The 18,330-nt window shown below is 33.8% G+C and overlaps 1 protein-coding gene across 1 annotated transcript in view; it reads left to right on the forward strand.

Moving 5' to 3' along the window:
- Window positions 1-18,330, forward strand: part of SMARCA5 (SNF2 related chromatin remodeling ATPase 5) — a 36,044-nt gene that overhangs the window by 2,174 nt on the left and 15,540 nt on the right. Inside the window, exons 2-11 of the mRNA XM_081077747.1 lie at window positions 1,769-1,843; window positions 6,918-7,084; window positions 9,318-9,418; window positions 10,513-10,613; window positions 11,395-11,574; window positions 12,682-12,837; window positions 12,932-13,063; window positions 14,458-14,526; window positions 16,032-16,141; window positions 17,980-18,206. Of these exons, the coding sequence (XP_080933873.1) occupies window positions 1,769-1,843; window positions 6,918-7,084; window positions 9,318-9,418; window positions 10,513-10,613; window positions 11,395-11,574; window positions 12,682-12,837; window positions 12,932-13,063; window positions 14,458-14,526; window positions 16,032-16,141; window positions 17,980-18,206 (1,318 nt within the window). The remainder of the gene's footprint in view (window positions 1-1,768; window positions 1,844-6,917; window positions 7,085-9,317; window positions 9,419-10,512; window positions 10,614-11,394; window positions 11,575-12,681; window positions 12,838-12,931; window positions 13,064-14,457; window positions 14,527-16,031; window positions 16,142-17,979; window positions 18,207-18,330) is intronic.

An 18,330-nucleotide genomic window follows, 5' to 3' on the forward strand; every position in this document is an offset into this window, starting at 1 on the left:
TCCAACATATCCTGTCCTGTCATGTTAGAAAAAAGGTGGTTAGCAATTTCATTCATTGAAGAACTTAATAAGCTTTTTTACCTTAATATAGGAATATCAGTGATTTTGTCTTTTATCAGTCTCTTCACTGACTAATTTTAGTTTTGATTTTTTCTGTTTTTCTTTTCACATAGTGTGATTTGGGGGGGGGTGATCTTTGAAATAAATGTACCTTCAGTCTGTTATTTTTGTTTGTCTCTTAACTGAATTCAGAAATCATTGAGTTTTACTGGTAAAAACTAGGTTTGAGCATACATGCGTAATACATCTGGCAATCTGTTTCGCAGTTGGAAAAAAAAATTTCAATGCCATTTTCTTGTTTGAAAGTAGAATTTAAGGTAGGCTTTTTCCAAAATCAGAAAATAAATGAAATCATGCATTCATGATTTTTTTCTGACAAAACTGACCTTCCCAGAAACATTAGCTAGCTTTCCTACGTAGTCAGTTAATTTTTCCTTTTTGCTTGGTACTGATAGGTCAGTGAGCAATCTTTTTGTTGATCAGTATGATCTTTTTGGTAATGCGATGAAGCCTATCTTCCATCATCCTCATCCCTCACTACTGACTAGACTGGTAGAGAAGTACACTATATGCCAATAGACTAGACTGACTGTATGCCAATAATTGTATGAACTCAAGTCCTGCTCCAAATCTTTCTCTTTTTTTATTAACTATGAAAGAAATAATGACTACTTTTGGAAAGCACATTTTGGTTTTTTTTAAAGATGTACTTGACCTCTCATGGTATTCTACTAACATTTTGTGGAGTAGGCTAGGTAGGTAGCTTTGTCTGTTTTACTTGTGGAGACCAGAGATTTGTGATGAATTTTAAGGTTACACGGATGCCTAAAGGTCTTAGCAATGAACTTAGACTTGAATTTAGATAATTTGACCCTTTAATTCTAGTACTGTGCCAGCCCCTCCCCCAACATTTTAATCATGGGTAGCTTTATTATATAGTATGCCAATCACAGACTTGTATGTCATTAATGAAAATTATACTTTTACCAACTTTTTTTTTTAATGGATGATTGGAACTTTGCAGAGTAGAAGTTATTGCTGGTGTGTATGGGCGCGCGGTTTGTGGCATTTTTAATGTCCAGGTGAATAAATTTGCAAGAATAGCACATTTATTAACAATTTAGGAATCAGACTGTGTTCAACTTAGGCTGCGTGATAAATTTTTTGTAACATCCCAGAAGATGGAACTCAGGGTGATTAATAATACTACTTTCCAGGTATACATTTGTGTTGTAGCACAGTAGATACTGCAATTTTATGATTAAAAGGGAACATGTTTTCTTCACATTTTATATTATTTAATTTGATTCCATAATTTTTATTGATTAGAAAAAGAAACAGATTTACTGAAAGTAATTTTGTTTTAGAATGACATAGATAATAATCTTTGTTTTAATCTTGGCAATAGCAATGCAGTTCACTTATTTATAAGGATTAAATTAGTTCTGTCATTTTGTTATTTCATTTCATCAAGGTTTTCTATCAGATTAGGTAATGGCCGGTTAAGTAGGTAGGAAGTTTGGGATAGGAATATAGTATTAGGTTGGTACAAAAGTGATTGTGGTTTTTGCAGTTATTTTTAACCTTTGAAATCGCAATTACTTTTGCACCAACCTAATACTTAAAAAAGTGTTTTGGGCAAAATCAGTCTAATAATGGTGTGTTGACTGTTTTTGAAGAACAATCCACAATTTTTCCCTCCTACCAGGAAGTATTTGATGATGCGTCTCCTGGAAAACAAAAAGAAATCCAAGAACCAGATCCTACCTATGAAGAAAAAATGGTATGTTCTAAGTGTATGAGTAGAGTCTATAGTGGTTAACTATTTATTAGGTGATTAAATGTACCAAATTTCTATGTTTAATTTTTATAGTTGAGGCACCGATATCGAATTAAAATATGTGTAACATGGGCTACTATAACTTTTATATGTTATTTGTGTATGTAAAGCAAATATGGAAATACTGAATTCACATAAGTCATCCAATATTATGTAACTATGTGGATTATATTGATGTTCCCTTTATTTTAAGAGTTGGCATCAGTGAGAGGAGGGAAAGGCCATAGGAGAGTTCATTCTTCGTGGTGTGTGTACTCTGCATCTGTGCAATGTGTACTCCACTAGTTACAGAGAGAATAATGTATTCCCCCTGCCTGTGGCATTCTTACAGTGCACATGGCATCTCTACAAAAGAGAACATGATATTATACTTGAATCCTTAAACACACAACTCACATTTCATATCTTCTAGGAAACTTTTCTGTACCAAGACTTCACCGGTACTTACAAAGAGTTTTTAAGTTAAATTCAGAGTCAGTAATAATAGTGGCTAACAGTGAATGCTTACTATGTACCAGGCCCTCTTGTAAGTTCTTTATGTGGAGTCAACTCATTTAATTGTTTAACAATCTTAAAAAGTTGAAATATGTGTTAAATAATAACACCACTATACACCACAACGCAGTAAGTAGGAACACTGTCTTAATCTTCCTGTGTTCAGCACCCAGAACACTATTTGGCACATAGTAGATTTTAACAAATATTTTTTTTTTTTTGAAACTTACTTTCTCCCTGTCCTTCAGCATTCTCTTCAAAATCATTAAAGATTTTTGAATCTCTTATTAAATAGCTTCAAAATCCTAAAAATACATAATATGTATTTTGTGTACACATACAGAGGGTGCTCAAAAAATGTATACACTTTTTAAGAAAGGAAAAAACTGTATTAATATTGTGATCGTCAGTATATACTGATAACAAAAGATGAATACAAGTCACAGTTGACTTCTGCAATTGCAAGAGGTGCTCAGAGTGGTTACCATCGCCGCCCAGACCCTTCTGGTTATGGCGAACGTTGTTTGGTAGATTTCTGTGGGGAGCGTGCAAGGTGTTCCAGCACCACAGCAGAAGCAGCAGGACGTGTTGCTGTGCGAGGCCTCCCGGATCTTCCCTGGTGCACGTCACACACAGCACCGTGTGTCTCAGACTGAACACGAGTGCATGCAATTGTTAGGTGTGTTGCAGGTTCTGTTGCATACTCATGCTCCCATTGTCGCTGTACTTCCACAACATTGTCTCATTTCAGATACCACTTCAAAATGGTCTTCCGCGCCTCAAAAGACAACCATGCTTCTACCATTTTCTTTGACTGTCCTGCCTGTCACATGGTGATGCTAGCATTCATTTGATTAACGCCATCTGTTGAGTGAAGGTCATACCACATGTTGCTACCATAATTCAGTCCAACTTCGAAAAGTAGTATGTAGATAACGTCTCTTAAAATGTGTATACATTTTTTTTGGCGCTCCCATATATAATATGCATAATACATATAATAACGATATGTAAATTAAATGATTGATTGTACATGATTTCTAGTATATTTTATATATGTGTATCTGTAACGGCCCCATCTCCTTTATTTGCTGTCAGACTTAAAGAAAAAGATATATATTTGCCAGCTCTACTTTTTCCATTGATCCCTTTGACCCTTCACTATTTAGATTCTATTAACACTGTGCTAGTGAGTCTAATTGCCAATTGTGTGGCTTAATATTAGTTTCATTCTCCTTGATCTCACTTGAGTTTGACATCGTTGACCACTCAAAAATTTTTGCTTTCCTTGAGGGACCCTTTTTTTCTTTGATGACATCCTATTTACTTAACTATTCTTTTGTCCTCACCATTATTTTCTGAACATTTCTTCTTAGACATTTGTAGCTCAGATGCCTCCAACTATTGTATTTGTTTATTGGACATGTACATCCTTTTGTACCTCTTAGTAATATCAAAAACTGAATTTATTATCTCCTACACATCTACTCAGTGTTATCTCAAGTTCCTCTTATACTCCAGCTGTCCATGACAATACCTCATAACTTTAGTAGTCTTGCAAGTTTAATCTCATAAATATTTCTCTTGTCTTTTCCCCATCACCCTACTTCAGTATTCTTCTATGTATGGATTATTTTGTTGGTTTCTTTATTTACCTTCTTTCTTATGATCTGGCCTTCTCCAAATCTCTCCATATTTTTGCGAAGTGTTACTTATGACACAAATCTGATTATACATTGGGGATTTCAGGGGATGTTGTTCTTTTTTTACAGTGCTTTTCATCTTCATGGTGGCCTTATTGTAGATCTTTTCTCATTTCTTCCAAGTTTTTCAATCTCCTAGTTTTATTTCCTTTTTCAACAGCATGATCTTCCCTTAACAGTTTTCTTCTAAACAAGCTCCCATATCATCTGCTGGTAGTTCCTAACTGTAGGATAGGATATCCATCACTGCTCATCCTTCAACCCAGATGCTAAGTACTATTTGAGAAAACAAAATATTAGTGTGGATTGCACCAGAATAATTTTGTGGTTTTTTTCACTCTCTTGGGCTTTCAGTATTTATTACTCAACAATCACACTTAGCCATTCTAAAACTTGACAACTCTCAGCTTTCTACTCCATTTTTGCCAACCCTCCTTTTCAGTCTTCCTCCACAAAGAATTGCAAGTCTAGCTTCACTTTATTTCCTCTCAATTTCCAAACATATATGGTCTCTGCTGTCCTGTTGCTTCCTTTTGTCTTAGAGAAAGAAGCTTGTCCAAGGCCATTTGTTTTAATCTTTCATTTGGTTTTATAATACTCATTTTTTTTTCAGATTCCTGAAAGAAATCTACTATTCTATTGTTTCTGCTTTTAGGATCTGTTAGTTTTTTTCCCTTCACCTCTTTTCCTTTAATACCCCAAGTCATTTTTATTTTAGTCATCTCATTCCTTCAAGCAACAAGGTCTTTGCCTGTTTTTCCCCTTAACCTTTGCCACAGTTTTACTGAAAGCTTATTCTGTACATGTTTTGAATTCCTTTGTCCTTCACAACTAGTTTGGAACCCCACCAGTACTTGAGAGAATGAGGAGTAAGAGATATTTTTGAAATCATACACTAATTATTATTAGGTTCAGATGTATAAAACAATGTAATAGTTACACATTTATGCCCCTCACAAAGTGATAACCTCCTCCCCCAATCTACTGCCCCTCTTGTGTAGAATCCCTTATATTTAATTATACTTAATTCCTTACAGCAGTAATTCCATACTTGACCATGAAGAAGATAAGGATCTTTGCGTATTTTTTATCTGGTGGATCACCAATTACTCTAAAAAAATACCATCTTAAGACATCTAGAGTCATTAAAGATTTTTGAGCATTAGAGACGTGTGCTAAGATCTAAGAGGGGGTGACCCCACCTCTTTCTCCACTAAAACATCACCTCTGTTAGAATTATCTTGGTTATCCTGGTTAAAATTTCAGTGCCACTCTCACTACCCATCTCCCCTTTGCCTTAATCTACCTCTGAGCATTTATTACCTTCTGACATCTTATATGACTTACCTATTACGTTTATTTTTAATATCGGACTATAATGAAAACTTCATAATGAGACAAAGTGCCTTTTCTGATAGACACACAAAAGCATTACGTTGAACAGCTATTTAAGAAGATAATACTGTGAAAGAAGTGAAGAATACTTATTCACTGATTTGAATAATGTAGAATAGCTTTTACCTTAAAATGTCTAGGCTCTGAGCTATCTGAATTTATTTCCAGAGGATATTTATCTTGATTCCGAATAATTAACAATAATCAAGTAGTCTTTTTTTCCCGCCTGTGCAGTATCTTCTAGTTGCGTATTCTTGGCTTTTCTTCCATATATGAATTAAGAAGCAGAACTGCAAGGTACACACATACGTACATATTTATGTGTTTTAGTTCAGTTTGTTAAAACAGTTTATAATATACAAAAACAAACAACTGAAGCTGTCATCTGTATAGCACATTACTGGGGAGAACTATGTTAACAGCCTGTTAATGGTGCTTGAGCTGCTTTCATGACTGTCGTTTTTGACCTAACGAAACAGTGTCACCATGTGCCTTTCTGATAGCAAATTGGTCTTCAGTTTTTATATTGGTGTAACATTTAAAAATTATGTTTTCCTTTAAAAAATACATAGCTTTTATAGCATTATGATGTTTGGATGCCTCTCGTGTTTGCTTCGCTAGATAAAATGTTTAGAATTCATTCTAAAATTGACATTTTAAATATTTACAGGCAGAGATGTTGAATAATGGTTTCTCTATTTAGGGAGCTCTTGTATTGTTTCTCCTTTTTTAAACCAAACTACTAGTGTATCTGAAAAGTCTTGCCTAAAGGCTCTAGATTTCATTGTTCATTTTTGTGACAACTTGATTTCAAGGGACTTACATTTTTTTGTTCAAATTCTTCAATTCTCTTGGTGGGATAATAGGGAACATTGAACTTGGCAGGTGTTAGATATGAAAGTAAGAAATAATATTAAGAACGGCATTGGGTTAATGAAGAATCCATAAACTTAATAGATGTTTTCCTAGTCTGTTACTTTTTAAAAATTTGCACAGCCTAGCTGATGAATAGCCAATGGATTTTTCCAGACTTCTGGATAAATTTACTTGTATTACACAATGTCTTTTGATTTTTTTATTTGATATTTTTTAGTCAACTCTGTTGAAGTACAATTTATGCACACCACTTTTAAGTTTGTAATTCAGTGAGTCTTGGCACATACGAGTCAGTCATTTAACCATCACCATGGTTATGTTCTGCTTTCTGTCACAGATAGAATTTCATAAAGTGGAATCATACAGTATGTAGTCTTTTGTGGTTGGCTAACATTATGTAGCAGAATACTTCTGAAACTCATTTAAGTTGTGGCGTGTGTCAGTAGTTCCTTTACATTGCTGTGTTCATTGTGTGCAGACATGTGGAAACTTTGATTTCTGAAGTAATGTTAATATTCTGATAAAATGGGTCTTAAAATTTTTTGCAGCAAACTGATCGAGCAAATAGATTTGAGTATTTATTAAAGCAGACAGAGCTGTTTGCACATTTCATTCAGCCTGCTGCTCAGAAGACTCCAACCTCACCTTTGAAGATGAAACCAGGGCGCCCACGAATAAAAAAGGATGAGAAACAGAACTTGCTATCAGTTGGCGAGTGAGTAATAGTTTATACTTTATAGTTGAACCAGATTTATCTTTGATAATCTTTATTAGAAGCATAAAAGTATTTCATTAAAAATTGTTCTAGTGCTGTTAATTATTTGGCTCCAGTTGGTTTGGGCAGGATGTAGCCATACATGTATAAATAAATAAAAATATGTGTAATACCTTATTTTTTTATAGCACTTATAATTTGTGGATTGCAACAACCATATTGAATAGGAAATTCGTATGTCATGCCATTCCTTGGAGAGGAAACAAATGCAGAGGTTAAGTGGCCTGTTTAGCATCACATGGAATTAAGTTTGAATTAGGATTTGCTCTATGCTCTAGTCTCCCAAATGACATACTTGCTTTGAGGGTATCACTTTTATCTTAAGTCCATGCTGGTGTGTGGAATATTGGGAGGATTTATGATACAGAAATTTGTTTAAAATTTTTGTTACACATATTTAGTTATGTTTATACAGAAGGTACCAAAGAAAATGTATACACATTCTAAGAAAGGAAAAAAACTATTAAAATTGTAATGCTCAATGTATACCAATAACAAAAGATGAATACAAGTCACGTTTGACTTCTGCAGTTGTAAGAGGTGCTCAAAGTGAGTCCCATCAGCGTCCAGACACTTCTGATTATGGAGAACTATTGCTCGAGCAACGCTGATCAACATGTCCACTTGTACACATTTTTTGGCATCCCCAGTATAAATTAAAGTGTCAAGTTGTGTGCCACTCTTAGGTCATTTTTCAAGGGGATGAGAAACAGAACTTGCTATCACTTGGCTAGTGAGTAATAGTTTATACTTTATAGTTGAACCAAATTTGTTTTTTATATAATCTTTATTAGAAGCATAAAGTTATTTCATTAAAAGTAAAATAACTCTTTCATGTTAAATTTATAAATTCTTTTTTAGAATTTTTGTGCTAGTTGGGTTTAATTAGCAATAGGTAATAGATTTCGGACAATCAGCTCCATGGAATGGCCATGCGACAAATGAAATGTGATCAGTAATGAAAGTACTCAAAAGTTATCTAAAAAGGAAATTGTTAACAACAATGTTAAATTTACTACACTGTTTAAAGGTAATTGCGAAGTATGATCTCTGTCGCAAAGAGATTATCATCAAAAACATAAGCAATAATGCCTAATTTTATTTGAGTATTTCACTCATCAGTATATCTTATTCCTTATCCATTGCGTATAACCAGAATGCTGTTGTTTTAATAATTAAGAAGCATCCTAAGAGAGAACTTAGCACTTCAGATGTATTTATATTGTTTCAGAGTTAAATTTGCAGCTATTTAAATGGTATCAGTCCCATGCTCTGGAAAAGTGAATTACTGTAGTGGATATTGTAATACAGTAATCAATGTGATGTCATGAAAAACATTTCTATTAAGATTCTGTGCAATAAAGTAAATAATGAATTGTTCAACTTGATCTACTTATTAGTGTTATTGGGGAAACAGAGTCTCAGTTAATAGATTTCTTCTCTACCATTGCTAGAAATTAAGCTATAAATTAGTTTTAGAGGTCACAAGAGTGACATAATCTGCTGTTATTTAATTTAAATGAAAACGTTTGTTGAAAGTATAAAGATACAAAATAGGATGCTTCCGAATTGGGGAGTAAGTAGTTTTACTAACTGGAGCCAGATTACAAAATCTGGCATTACTGTAACTTCAGAAAATTAGTTTTTAAGAGGTTGTATCTGACTCTCTTGGGATACAAAATCTGGTCTTGCGTATTTAAAAAGCTTTGAGTAATTCTAATGACTCTGGCTAAGTAAGAATCATTGTTTAAGCTCCTAAGTATCTATTATGCATACTCTGCAGCTTTTGGTGAAAGTTGTCATTTTAGAAATGTGACCTTTGGAACTATGTTTTTCTGGCAAAAAAACTTATAAAGGTGGCTTTGAAAGATTTTTCTGGCTTCGTATTTCCCTGAAAATAAATTACCATATTTAAGTTTATCAGCTTCTGGTTAACTTAAGGTACTACTACTCTAACAATTATATGTTTTAGAAAACCATGTAAAATATTTCAGATTTAAATATACTAATAATATCTACTGTTCACTTGTTTCAGTCTTAATTTAGATGCCTGTTAAAAAATTACTATTGTCGGGTCTTGGTTAGCCAATGTGACTATTACATTGAAATAGTAGCACGTAGTTAAAATTAAAGCCAAAACTCATACCACTTGATTTTATTTTAAACTTGACAGCTACAGACACCGTAGAACAGAGCAAGAAGAGGATGAAGAACTATTAACAGAAAGCTCCAAAGCAACCAATGTTTGCACTCGATTTGAAGACTCTCCTTCATGTATGTTGTACATACTTACTTGATTTTTAGAAAAATCCCCTTTTGAGACACCCTTTGGTTAATGTATTCGGTTTATCTTGGCTGTAATTTATAAAGGGAATTTTTAATAATCTTTTCTAGTGATTATAAAATAAACTGCAGATTTTTGGTAGTATGTTAGTGGTGGTGGTGCTATATTTCAAAGGGGTGTAAAATGCCGTTGTTTGTGTTTATTGTTGCCTGGATGTATATGTAAAACCAGGAGTAATTTTTGTCTGATGTTTATTTGCCAAGAAAATTATATATAAAAAAAGGCACTTCACGAAGACTTGCTTATTCATTTCCAGATTTTGTATTGATTTGTTTTAAATTGTTTTCTGTATTTGTTATGAATGGTTTTCCAAAAGATAACAATTAACCAGGTTTAAGTTTTATTATGTGTAATCTTCATTGTCTGGTGGCACAGAAACTTCCATTGGTCTTTATTGAAGCCTCGCAGTGGTTTTCAAAAGGGGATGGATATAGACGTACATATTTAAAAAAAAAAAATCAGCTGACTGTGATGTGTATACTTGGTAATTCGGGGGTGGGGGTGGGGAATATATCGTAAACCCTGAAAGAGATATTATCTTTCTTTATAGGAACTATTGGAAAAGTAACTTCTGAAGGGTAAAGGAGAAACAATCTCTATTTCCTATTTCCCCTTAGTTAGGAAAATAAAATCCCTAGAGACCCTCTATTTGGGTCATCATGGAAGGTGAAAACACTGGTTAAAAACATTTGTGATAATGTTAAAAAAAAGAAACAAAGTCCAAAGTGTCTCTAGGACCAGTACATGGGTAACATAGGAACTGAGGGATTGAGGTGGGTATTCTGATGTCTAGAGCCATGTTTCCTGGACTTGGTTATTTCCATACCCATCCACTCCTCCTCCACCTGACACCACATCAACTATCTCTGGTGACTTGCAAACTAACACTTGCAAAATTCCCATTCTTAAACCTAGGAAAGAAACTCAAGTCAGAGTAAATACATGTAGGCCCAAGTTAAACTTTTGAGTATCAGGTAAAGGGTATTATTATCTTTAAAATATCTATTGTGTTTTTTCTTCTTAGACGTAAAATGGGGTAAACTGAGAGACTATCAGGTTCGAGGATTAAATTGGCTCATTTCTTTGTATGAGAATGGCATCAATGGTATCCTTGCAGATGAAATGGTATGTGTTTGGTAGTTGCTTAGAATGTCGTATTTTGTTTTTTAAAATATTTTATACCATTACACTTATAAAAGTTAAGACAATATAGTATACAGTTTTGTTGATTGCAATCTAGAACTGTTAGCAAACTAATTCTCTGTCAAACTACTCTAAGGAGCTATGCTTTAGTTGTATAAGTGGGATCTATATTTTCAGTTGTGAGGAATTATCATCTCTGAAAGTAATACATTTAAAAAATACGTTTTGAGAAACATGCCTTTGGTTGACTCGTATAATGATTTGACCATTTCCCCCCACTTCTGTAAAAAACAGATGGGGTCATTGAATCTTTAATTTATCATCAATAAATATTTTTTCCAGGGTGGCAGTTCGTATGGTTCTGTCTCATAAAGCATTTTCTCTAGTTTTCTACTTGCTAGTTAGGTAGTGGATGTTTAAAATGTTTCCATATACCTATAGTGCTAAAACATTTACTTGCTTAGAGTATGAAGTCAAGAGAAAGAGATTTCAATTCTAGCTCTGCTAGTGACCTTGGAAAAGTCACTTAAACTTCTGAGCCTTATGTGGAGATGGTAAGATAGTACCTCCTTCATAGACTTAGGAAGATTAAATGACACAGCAGTCATAAACTTGACACATAGTAAGTTGTTGCCATTTGTTAGCTATTAAAAGCACCTAGCTTTTTTTTTTAAATGTTCCTATATATGTCGGGAAGTATAAATATGGTAGTCTGCTTTGTTTTTGTTTTTCACTGTTTTGTGGTTATTCTGAAATCTTTCAGGGCCTGGGAAAGACTCTTCAAACAATTTCTCTTCTTGGGTACATGAAACACTATAGAAACATTCCTGGTCCTCATATGGTTTTGGTTCCTAAGTCTACATTACACAACTGGATGAGTGAATTCAAGAGATGGGTACCAACACTTAGATCTGTTTGTTTGATAGGCGATAAAGAACAAAGAGTAAGTTTCTAGTATTTTTGGTATAAAAGAATTTGAATTTAAGTTTGGTGGGAGGGAATAGCTAGAGGATGGATAAGAGTGGAGGTCCAATAATAAAGTTGGTCTTTCTAAGTAGTTTAGAAATATGATATTATCTTGGTGGTTAAGAATTATACTTGAGAAAAGGAGTCGTAGACTATAGAGAGCTATAAGAAGAATATAGGTTGTTTCTCCTGTGTTGGAAAGTGGTTGTATAAAATCAAAGGCTGTGTTCTCACTTTAGAAGCATTTTCTTGGTTTTAAAAGAAATCAAGTGTGTGAGGTGGTTGGAAATTTAAGGAGCCCGATTTTTTAGCTTGGTGTATATACTGGTAATAGTCACGAAGAGTTTTTAAAGATGGACTGAGTCTATTATAGTAATTTGGTAACTTGGTATGATAGCTGTCTAAATAAGTTAAAATGTGATCAATTAGCACATCCTTTTAGAAGAAGAAATGGAAATACTATTAAGAATATAAAGCTCAGATTTAAAAATTAACTCAAACTGTATTGAAGATTATGTACTTAATTTTGTTTTCCCTTCATTCAGCTATCAGTGATTCAGATTTTTTTTTCTCCCTTTATTGATACTTTAAGTTACCAAATTGCTTTTTATGTTTTGGAGCCCAATTGTTTAACCACTGTTTGCTTCACTTTCCTCACCTGAAAAATGAAAATAATAATAGTGATATCTCAGTATATCCATAAACATGAAAGGAATGAAAAGGCTTACTGCAAACTATCCTTCAGTTCTCTTCTTTATGTCAGAAGCCCCCTCTCCTTTGCCTAATAACCTGTCTCCAAAGAATGTCAGGACCTAGTGTAGTCAAAGAAAAACATTTTAAGAGTTAGTTTGTGGAATTTTGCACTGATTAATTTTGTCAATTGTGTTTTACTGAATGGTTCTGACAAATGATTAATGAAGTTACTTTATTGGTAGGAAAGCTGGTTCTAGATGTTTGCAAATAATACAGATAACTAGCCCTTTTTAACATTCCCACCCTTTTTATGTATTAGATTACTTGTCACCAACAAATTTAATGTACAGTTTATTTCTGCATGATGTTTTTTTTTTCTTTTGCTACTCAGGCTGCTTTTGTCAGAGATGTTTTATTACCAGGAGAATGGGATGTATGTGTAACATCTTACGAAATGCTTATTAAAGAGAAGTCTGTTTTCAAAAAATTTAATTGGAGGTACTTAGTTATAGATGAAGCTCACAGGATCAAAAATGAAAAATCTAAGGTAATGTGATATTTAGATGTGCACACTATTTGTACCTTTATTTAGAATTTGGTCAACATGCAGACTATACTAATGATGAATTTGGTTCTTTCAGTTGTCAGAAATAGTAAGGGAATTCAAGACTACAAATCGACTCTTATTAACTGGAACACCCCTTCAGAACAACTTGCATGAGCTCTGGTCGCTTCTTAATTTTTTGTTGCCAGATGTTTTTAATTCAGCTGATGTAAGTATTTCTAATTGTTCTCTGGATGGACTAATAATGTTTTTTGTTTAATGCTATACATTTTTGTTATAGAAGTGGCCTGCTTTTCAGCACTGCTTGAGGTAGCTACTAAATTTTCATGCTTTTACACGGTTAGCCTGGTGTAACCTACTAAGTTTTTTATGCATCCTGAGAGTTTGTTTTTATGCCGTATAATTTAAATCTCATTTTGTAAGTCATTGATTATTGATTCCTCTCTTTGTAATGTCATAGGTTGACATTCCTGTTTGGTAATCATGTTGGCCTGACTTCGTTTCAGTGGCTCTAGGTGGACTGCTTATGTTCTTAGGGTGCTGCTCAGGGGATTATTCCCGAAGTGAATTTGCGTACCTCAGATTGTCTGTTTTACGTCCCAAAGATGGCCTTCAAATTTGATTAAATCTATTTAGCCATTTTTTATTTTTTTTTGGTATAGTCTAACAATCTTTATAGATTATTTGCAGTGACAGAAATGGTTAGTTAGCTCTTTGAACTATTGATTGTATCTAGGAACATAACATGTATGTCAAGAGTCTATGTTATTAATAATTTGTAGATTTTTGCTGAACCAGAGTTCATTTTGAACCTTTGTTCCCATGCCTGCAGGGAGAGAGAGAGAGAGAGAGTCTTTGTGTGTCTTTGAAGAGCTCTGCATTAGTACGTTTATTTAAATAAGTTCTTAGGTGTTCATTTTAATTTGGTATAAGAAGGATCATTTTATAAGAAGAGAGAAATGTGTGTCCTCAAGACAATCAGTCTCAGAAAGTTGTAGTACTGCATTTATGTATTTTCACGTTTTTGTTTTTCAGATTTTTTCTTCCTGTATTAACACTTTGATTTGTTTAATAATCTTTGTTTTAGTTAACAGAATGAAGCCTAAAATTGTATACTAACAAAGCAAATAGTATATAATAAATATACTCAAGGCGCAAGGAAAACTATCCTTGTTTAAATTTTACCCAAATGCTGGTAATCTCAGTTTCACTTTTAGTAGATTTAAGTGAAATTGACATTGCTTTGGAAACCCTTGTATTTGACTACTCGGAATGGTCTTAGAGAACAAACTGTAAAGTGATTTTAATTTATTTTCTAGTTACTTCTTTAAAACTTGCTTTTCAACTATTATCACTGTGAAAATTATCTTGACATTTTTGAGAAAAATGTTAGGAAGTAATAGGATTCTGAATCTAATTACAAAATTAATTGCTAACAGTGATGCATGTGTGAAAAACAGGGGATTAACTAAATGACTTTTGTGGTTCACATCCCACATTTTAAAGAATTCTAGAGATCATCGTTCCATCTACCTAGCATAATAGGGCATTTGTAGTTAATATTATCTCTGATCTTAATATATTTTTTGTTTGTTAATCTAGGACTTTGATTCCTGGTTTGATACAAACAATTGCCTTGGGGATCAAAAGCTAGTTGAAAGACTTCATATGGTAAGTATTTTGGAGTAGGATTAAAGCATATTTCTAATGGAAATAATGATGGAGAGTAAATTTGTGGATTACTTGTCTTTTAAAGAAAAGTATAGGGGCTTTAGAATCAGATGTTTTTGAATCCTGCCACATAACTGTTTGATCTTACAATGCGGAGAGGGAGTGATGATGTATGGCGATTTTAGTGTTAGAACCCAGGATGCAATCCTGAATTAATGATGGGAACAAGTAATCCCTTAGGGTTGAAAAGAAATACAGTTGGGGAAAGAAGAGTTGCCTAAGGATTAACATAGACAAGTTTTCAAAGCTTAGTTCCATTTACATTGCGTAGAAGAATCTAACCAGTTCCATTTTGAAAGGCTAACATGCCATCCGTTCCTAAATCCATGTATAATCAGTTGTTAATAGCGCATTGTGAACAGAGTTGCTACATTTTTGGTGTGATATATATAGATTTGTTCCTTCCTATAAAGATGAATAACTCCAGAATTTATGGGTTGGCGGAGTGGTTTTTTGCTGTTTTTTTCTGGATTCATCCAGCTGCATTTTACCTGGACAATCCTGGAGGAGGGGCAGTGGGGCTGAAGTCACTCACATGTTTGGCAATTGGTGCTGGCTGTCAGCTAGGGTTATACTAGCTTCCTTACATGATGTTAGAGAAGTCTTGCTGATTATTTTTCTCACCAATTTTTAATTTGTTGTGATAATAGTGTTTCTGTAAGCTTATAAAAATAGAACGAAGGAAGATATAATAGGGTATCTTTAGTTTTATATTTTACAGTTTATTAATGAAAATGAATTACTACATACAACATGGATATGTCTATAAACATAACATTGAATAAAACAAACCAGATATAAAATGTGTCTTTGTATATAAAGTTAAAAGTAACAGGCAAAACTGATCTACGGTGCTGAAAAGTAAGAATATTGCTTACCCTTTGGGACAGACACAGGGAGAAGAGTGACTGGGAAGCAAGAAGGGTTTCAGGGGAGCTCTGTTTATCTAGGTAATGCTTACATGGGTATGTTCCCCAGATTAAAACTCATTGAACTGCATATACTCATGATTTGTATACTTTACAGAAGGTCTACTTCTATAAAAAAAGGATGGTAAATTTAAAACCAGTAACTGTAAAGACACCTTAATGTGGACCTTGTCATTTCTTCTGTTAGACAATCTGCATGCAAGTAATTAATTTAAACCTGAAAGGTAGCAAATGTTGAAAACATCTTTAAAATTTACCATTGTTTTTAGTCTGTTATGACAGTATAGCAAGATACACTCATTATATTGAATAAGTAAAGATCTAGTATTACCTTTCAGGAACTCACTAACAAATTATTATGTATTTGGAAGGGAGAAGTCCTAAAAATCACTTGCTACTCAAGCAGATAAATATATTTTCCATGTATTTAATAGATAATTGTGAGAGCCTGAAATTAAATACTGTATTACAGATAAGGTCATCTTTTTTCGTTTGTTTGTTTACTTCTCTGCTTAGGTTTTGCGTCCATTCCTTCTTCGTCGAATTAAGGCTGATGTTGAAAAGAGTTTGCCTCCAAAAAAGGAAGTGAAAATCTATGTGGGTCTCAGCAAAATGCAAAGGGAATGGTATGTAATACCACTATTGATTCTTCACTAACTTTTATTTGTATTTTGTTTTGCTAATTCATGTCCTCCAGGGTTTCCTGTTTGCTGGATTGAACTCAGCATGAAGAGTTTTCTGGTCGTATAATAATAATACAGGGCTTGCTAATCAAATTTATGACACAGTTTTGCAACTGTTAGATGATGGAATAGAGTGGGAGGTTTGTGAATCCAAAAATTAAATTTGGGATTTAATTAAACAAAACATAAAGCCTACTTGAGTCTTTTTAAAAGGAAGCTTTGGTTGCACAGATGAGAGACAGGGTTATTTGGTAGGTCATAAAGACGGTCATGAATTGCAGCTAGTCTGTGATGAAGGGAGAGACTATTTGTACAGATAAGAGAAAAATTCAATACTTTGTTTTACCTCACAAATTGAAATTTAATTAAAATTTCTTGTTCCATTCCTTGTTGATGTTTTTTTTATTTTAGGCAGATAAAATGTCCTTTAGGGAAATGACGATGGTGATGCATAGTAGCTATTTTTAAGCACACTATATAGTAGGACAAAAAAAACCTGAAAGCCTTGTAAGTTTTTTCTCTTGTTTTTATTTTTTTTTAATGGAGATATGAAATCCAAATGGCTAGAAACCTCTGACTTAGTTTTTTGTTTGTTTGTTGGCCATAGAAAGCTCAGCACGAATCAACAATGTGAAGTAGCTGCAGAAAAAGATACTGTAACTGATACTGTAGCACATATTATTAATTTGAATGTAGTGTTTACAGGTAGGAAATAAACAGCCATCCTACTCTTTACTGGTTATACCACATCTCAAAGTTTATTCAGTTCCGTACTTGATATTGATAAGTATTTGCAAGGGGCTGGAGTTGTTGGGAAACATACTGAAAGAATGTCAGATAAGGAAATGGGTGTGGTTTCTGGGAAAGAGAATCACCATAGAAGGTAGACCATCCTAAATGTCCTCAAAACTTTTGAAAGGCTTTATAGGGTACCAGTGATACTAGGCTTGTCTTGTATAGCTCTAACACATAGAACTAAGACATGAGTCAGTGCTAAAGGAAGGCAAATCTTTTTTAGTTAAACATATTGGTGAACTTCCTATCAGAATTATGATGGAGAGGTCTGCCTTGAATGATGTTTTGTGCCCCATAGTTGGACTTGTTAAGCTAGAGTGCTTAGGTTATTTACGTTATTTTGTTCACAGGATTCAAGGTCCTGAGACTTCGGTATTTAGATAGATTGCTCTTTCTTGGAGGCTAATATCTAAATTCTTAGGGTGCGTTCAAGGATTTTTACAATCTAGCCTGTGGCTGTAGCTTCATTACTCTCATTTCTCCCTTTTTACCCCATGTATTTTTACTTAATTTAAGTCACATTGTATTGATCTTATTCCCATTATCATGCCTTACCTCTCATAATTCTTCCTCCTCAGATTAGTGTTCTTACCCAAATGCTATACTATTAGCTCCATTGAATAGTAATTAAATAATGACACTGTTCTATTAGAAAAGACTACAAATTAAAATTATGTTTAAAACTTATGTTTTAAGTTGTGCTTAATTTATTAAAAATGTGATATCATACTATTTTGTTTTAATTCATCCCAAGGAGATGAACTTCGAGCATAAGTGTGAAAATTAGAACACTGTTGTATATCTGGGAGCAATAAGGAAAAACAGAAGGAGAGAGAGGTTACTGTGGTAGATTCCTGACCACATCTTACGAGTTGATGGGTTGACAGGTGTTTTGGGTTGAGATGGCGAAGGGGATGAGTGCATAAAATGGCAGGAACTAGACAGGAAACATTTGAACCCTCTTGAAATATTTTTCTTCTCAACAGGTATACTAGGATATTAATGAAGGATATAGATATACTAAACTCTGCAGGGAAGATGGACAAAATGAGGTTGTTGAACATCCTGATGCAGTTGAGGAAATGCTGTAACCATCCATATCTCTTTGATGGAGCTGAACCTGGCCCACCTTATACAACAGATATGCATCTGGTTACCAACAGTGGCAAAATGGTGGTGTTAGATAAGCTACTTCCGAAATTAAAGGAACAAGGTATCTGTGTTACTGGAATCAAATTGAGAAGTAATGAAAACTTGTTAAAATTCTAATGTTAAAATAAGGAGCACTACACTTTGAAAAGACGACTCTGGCATTTCCTAAAGTTATAAAGTATGGG

The sequence above is a fragment of the Rhinolophus hipposideros genome, assembly GCF_964194185.1.
Source record: "Rhinolophus hipposideros genome assembly, chromosome: 16".
In the NCBI taxonomy this organism is placed as follows: Eukaryota; Metazoa; Chordata; class Mammalia; order Chiroptera; family Rhinolophidae; genus Rhinolophus; species Rhinolophus hipposideros.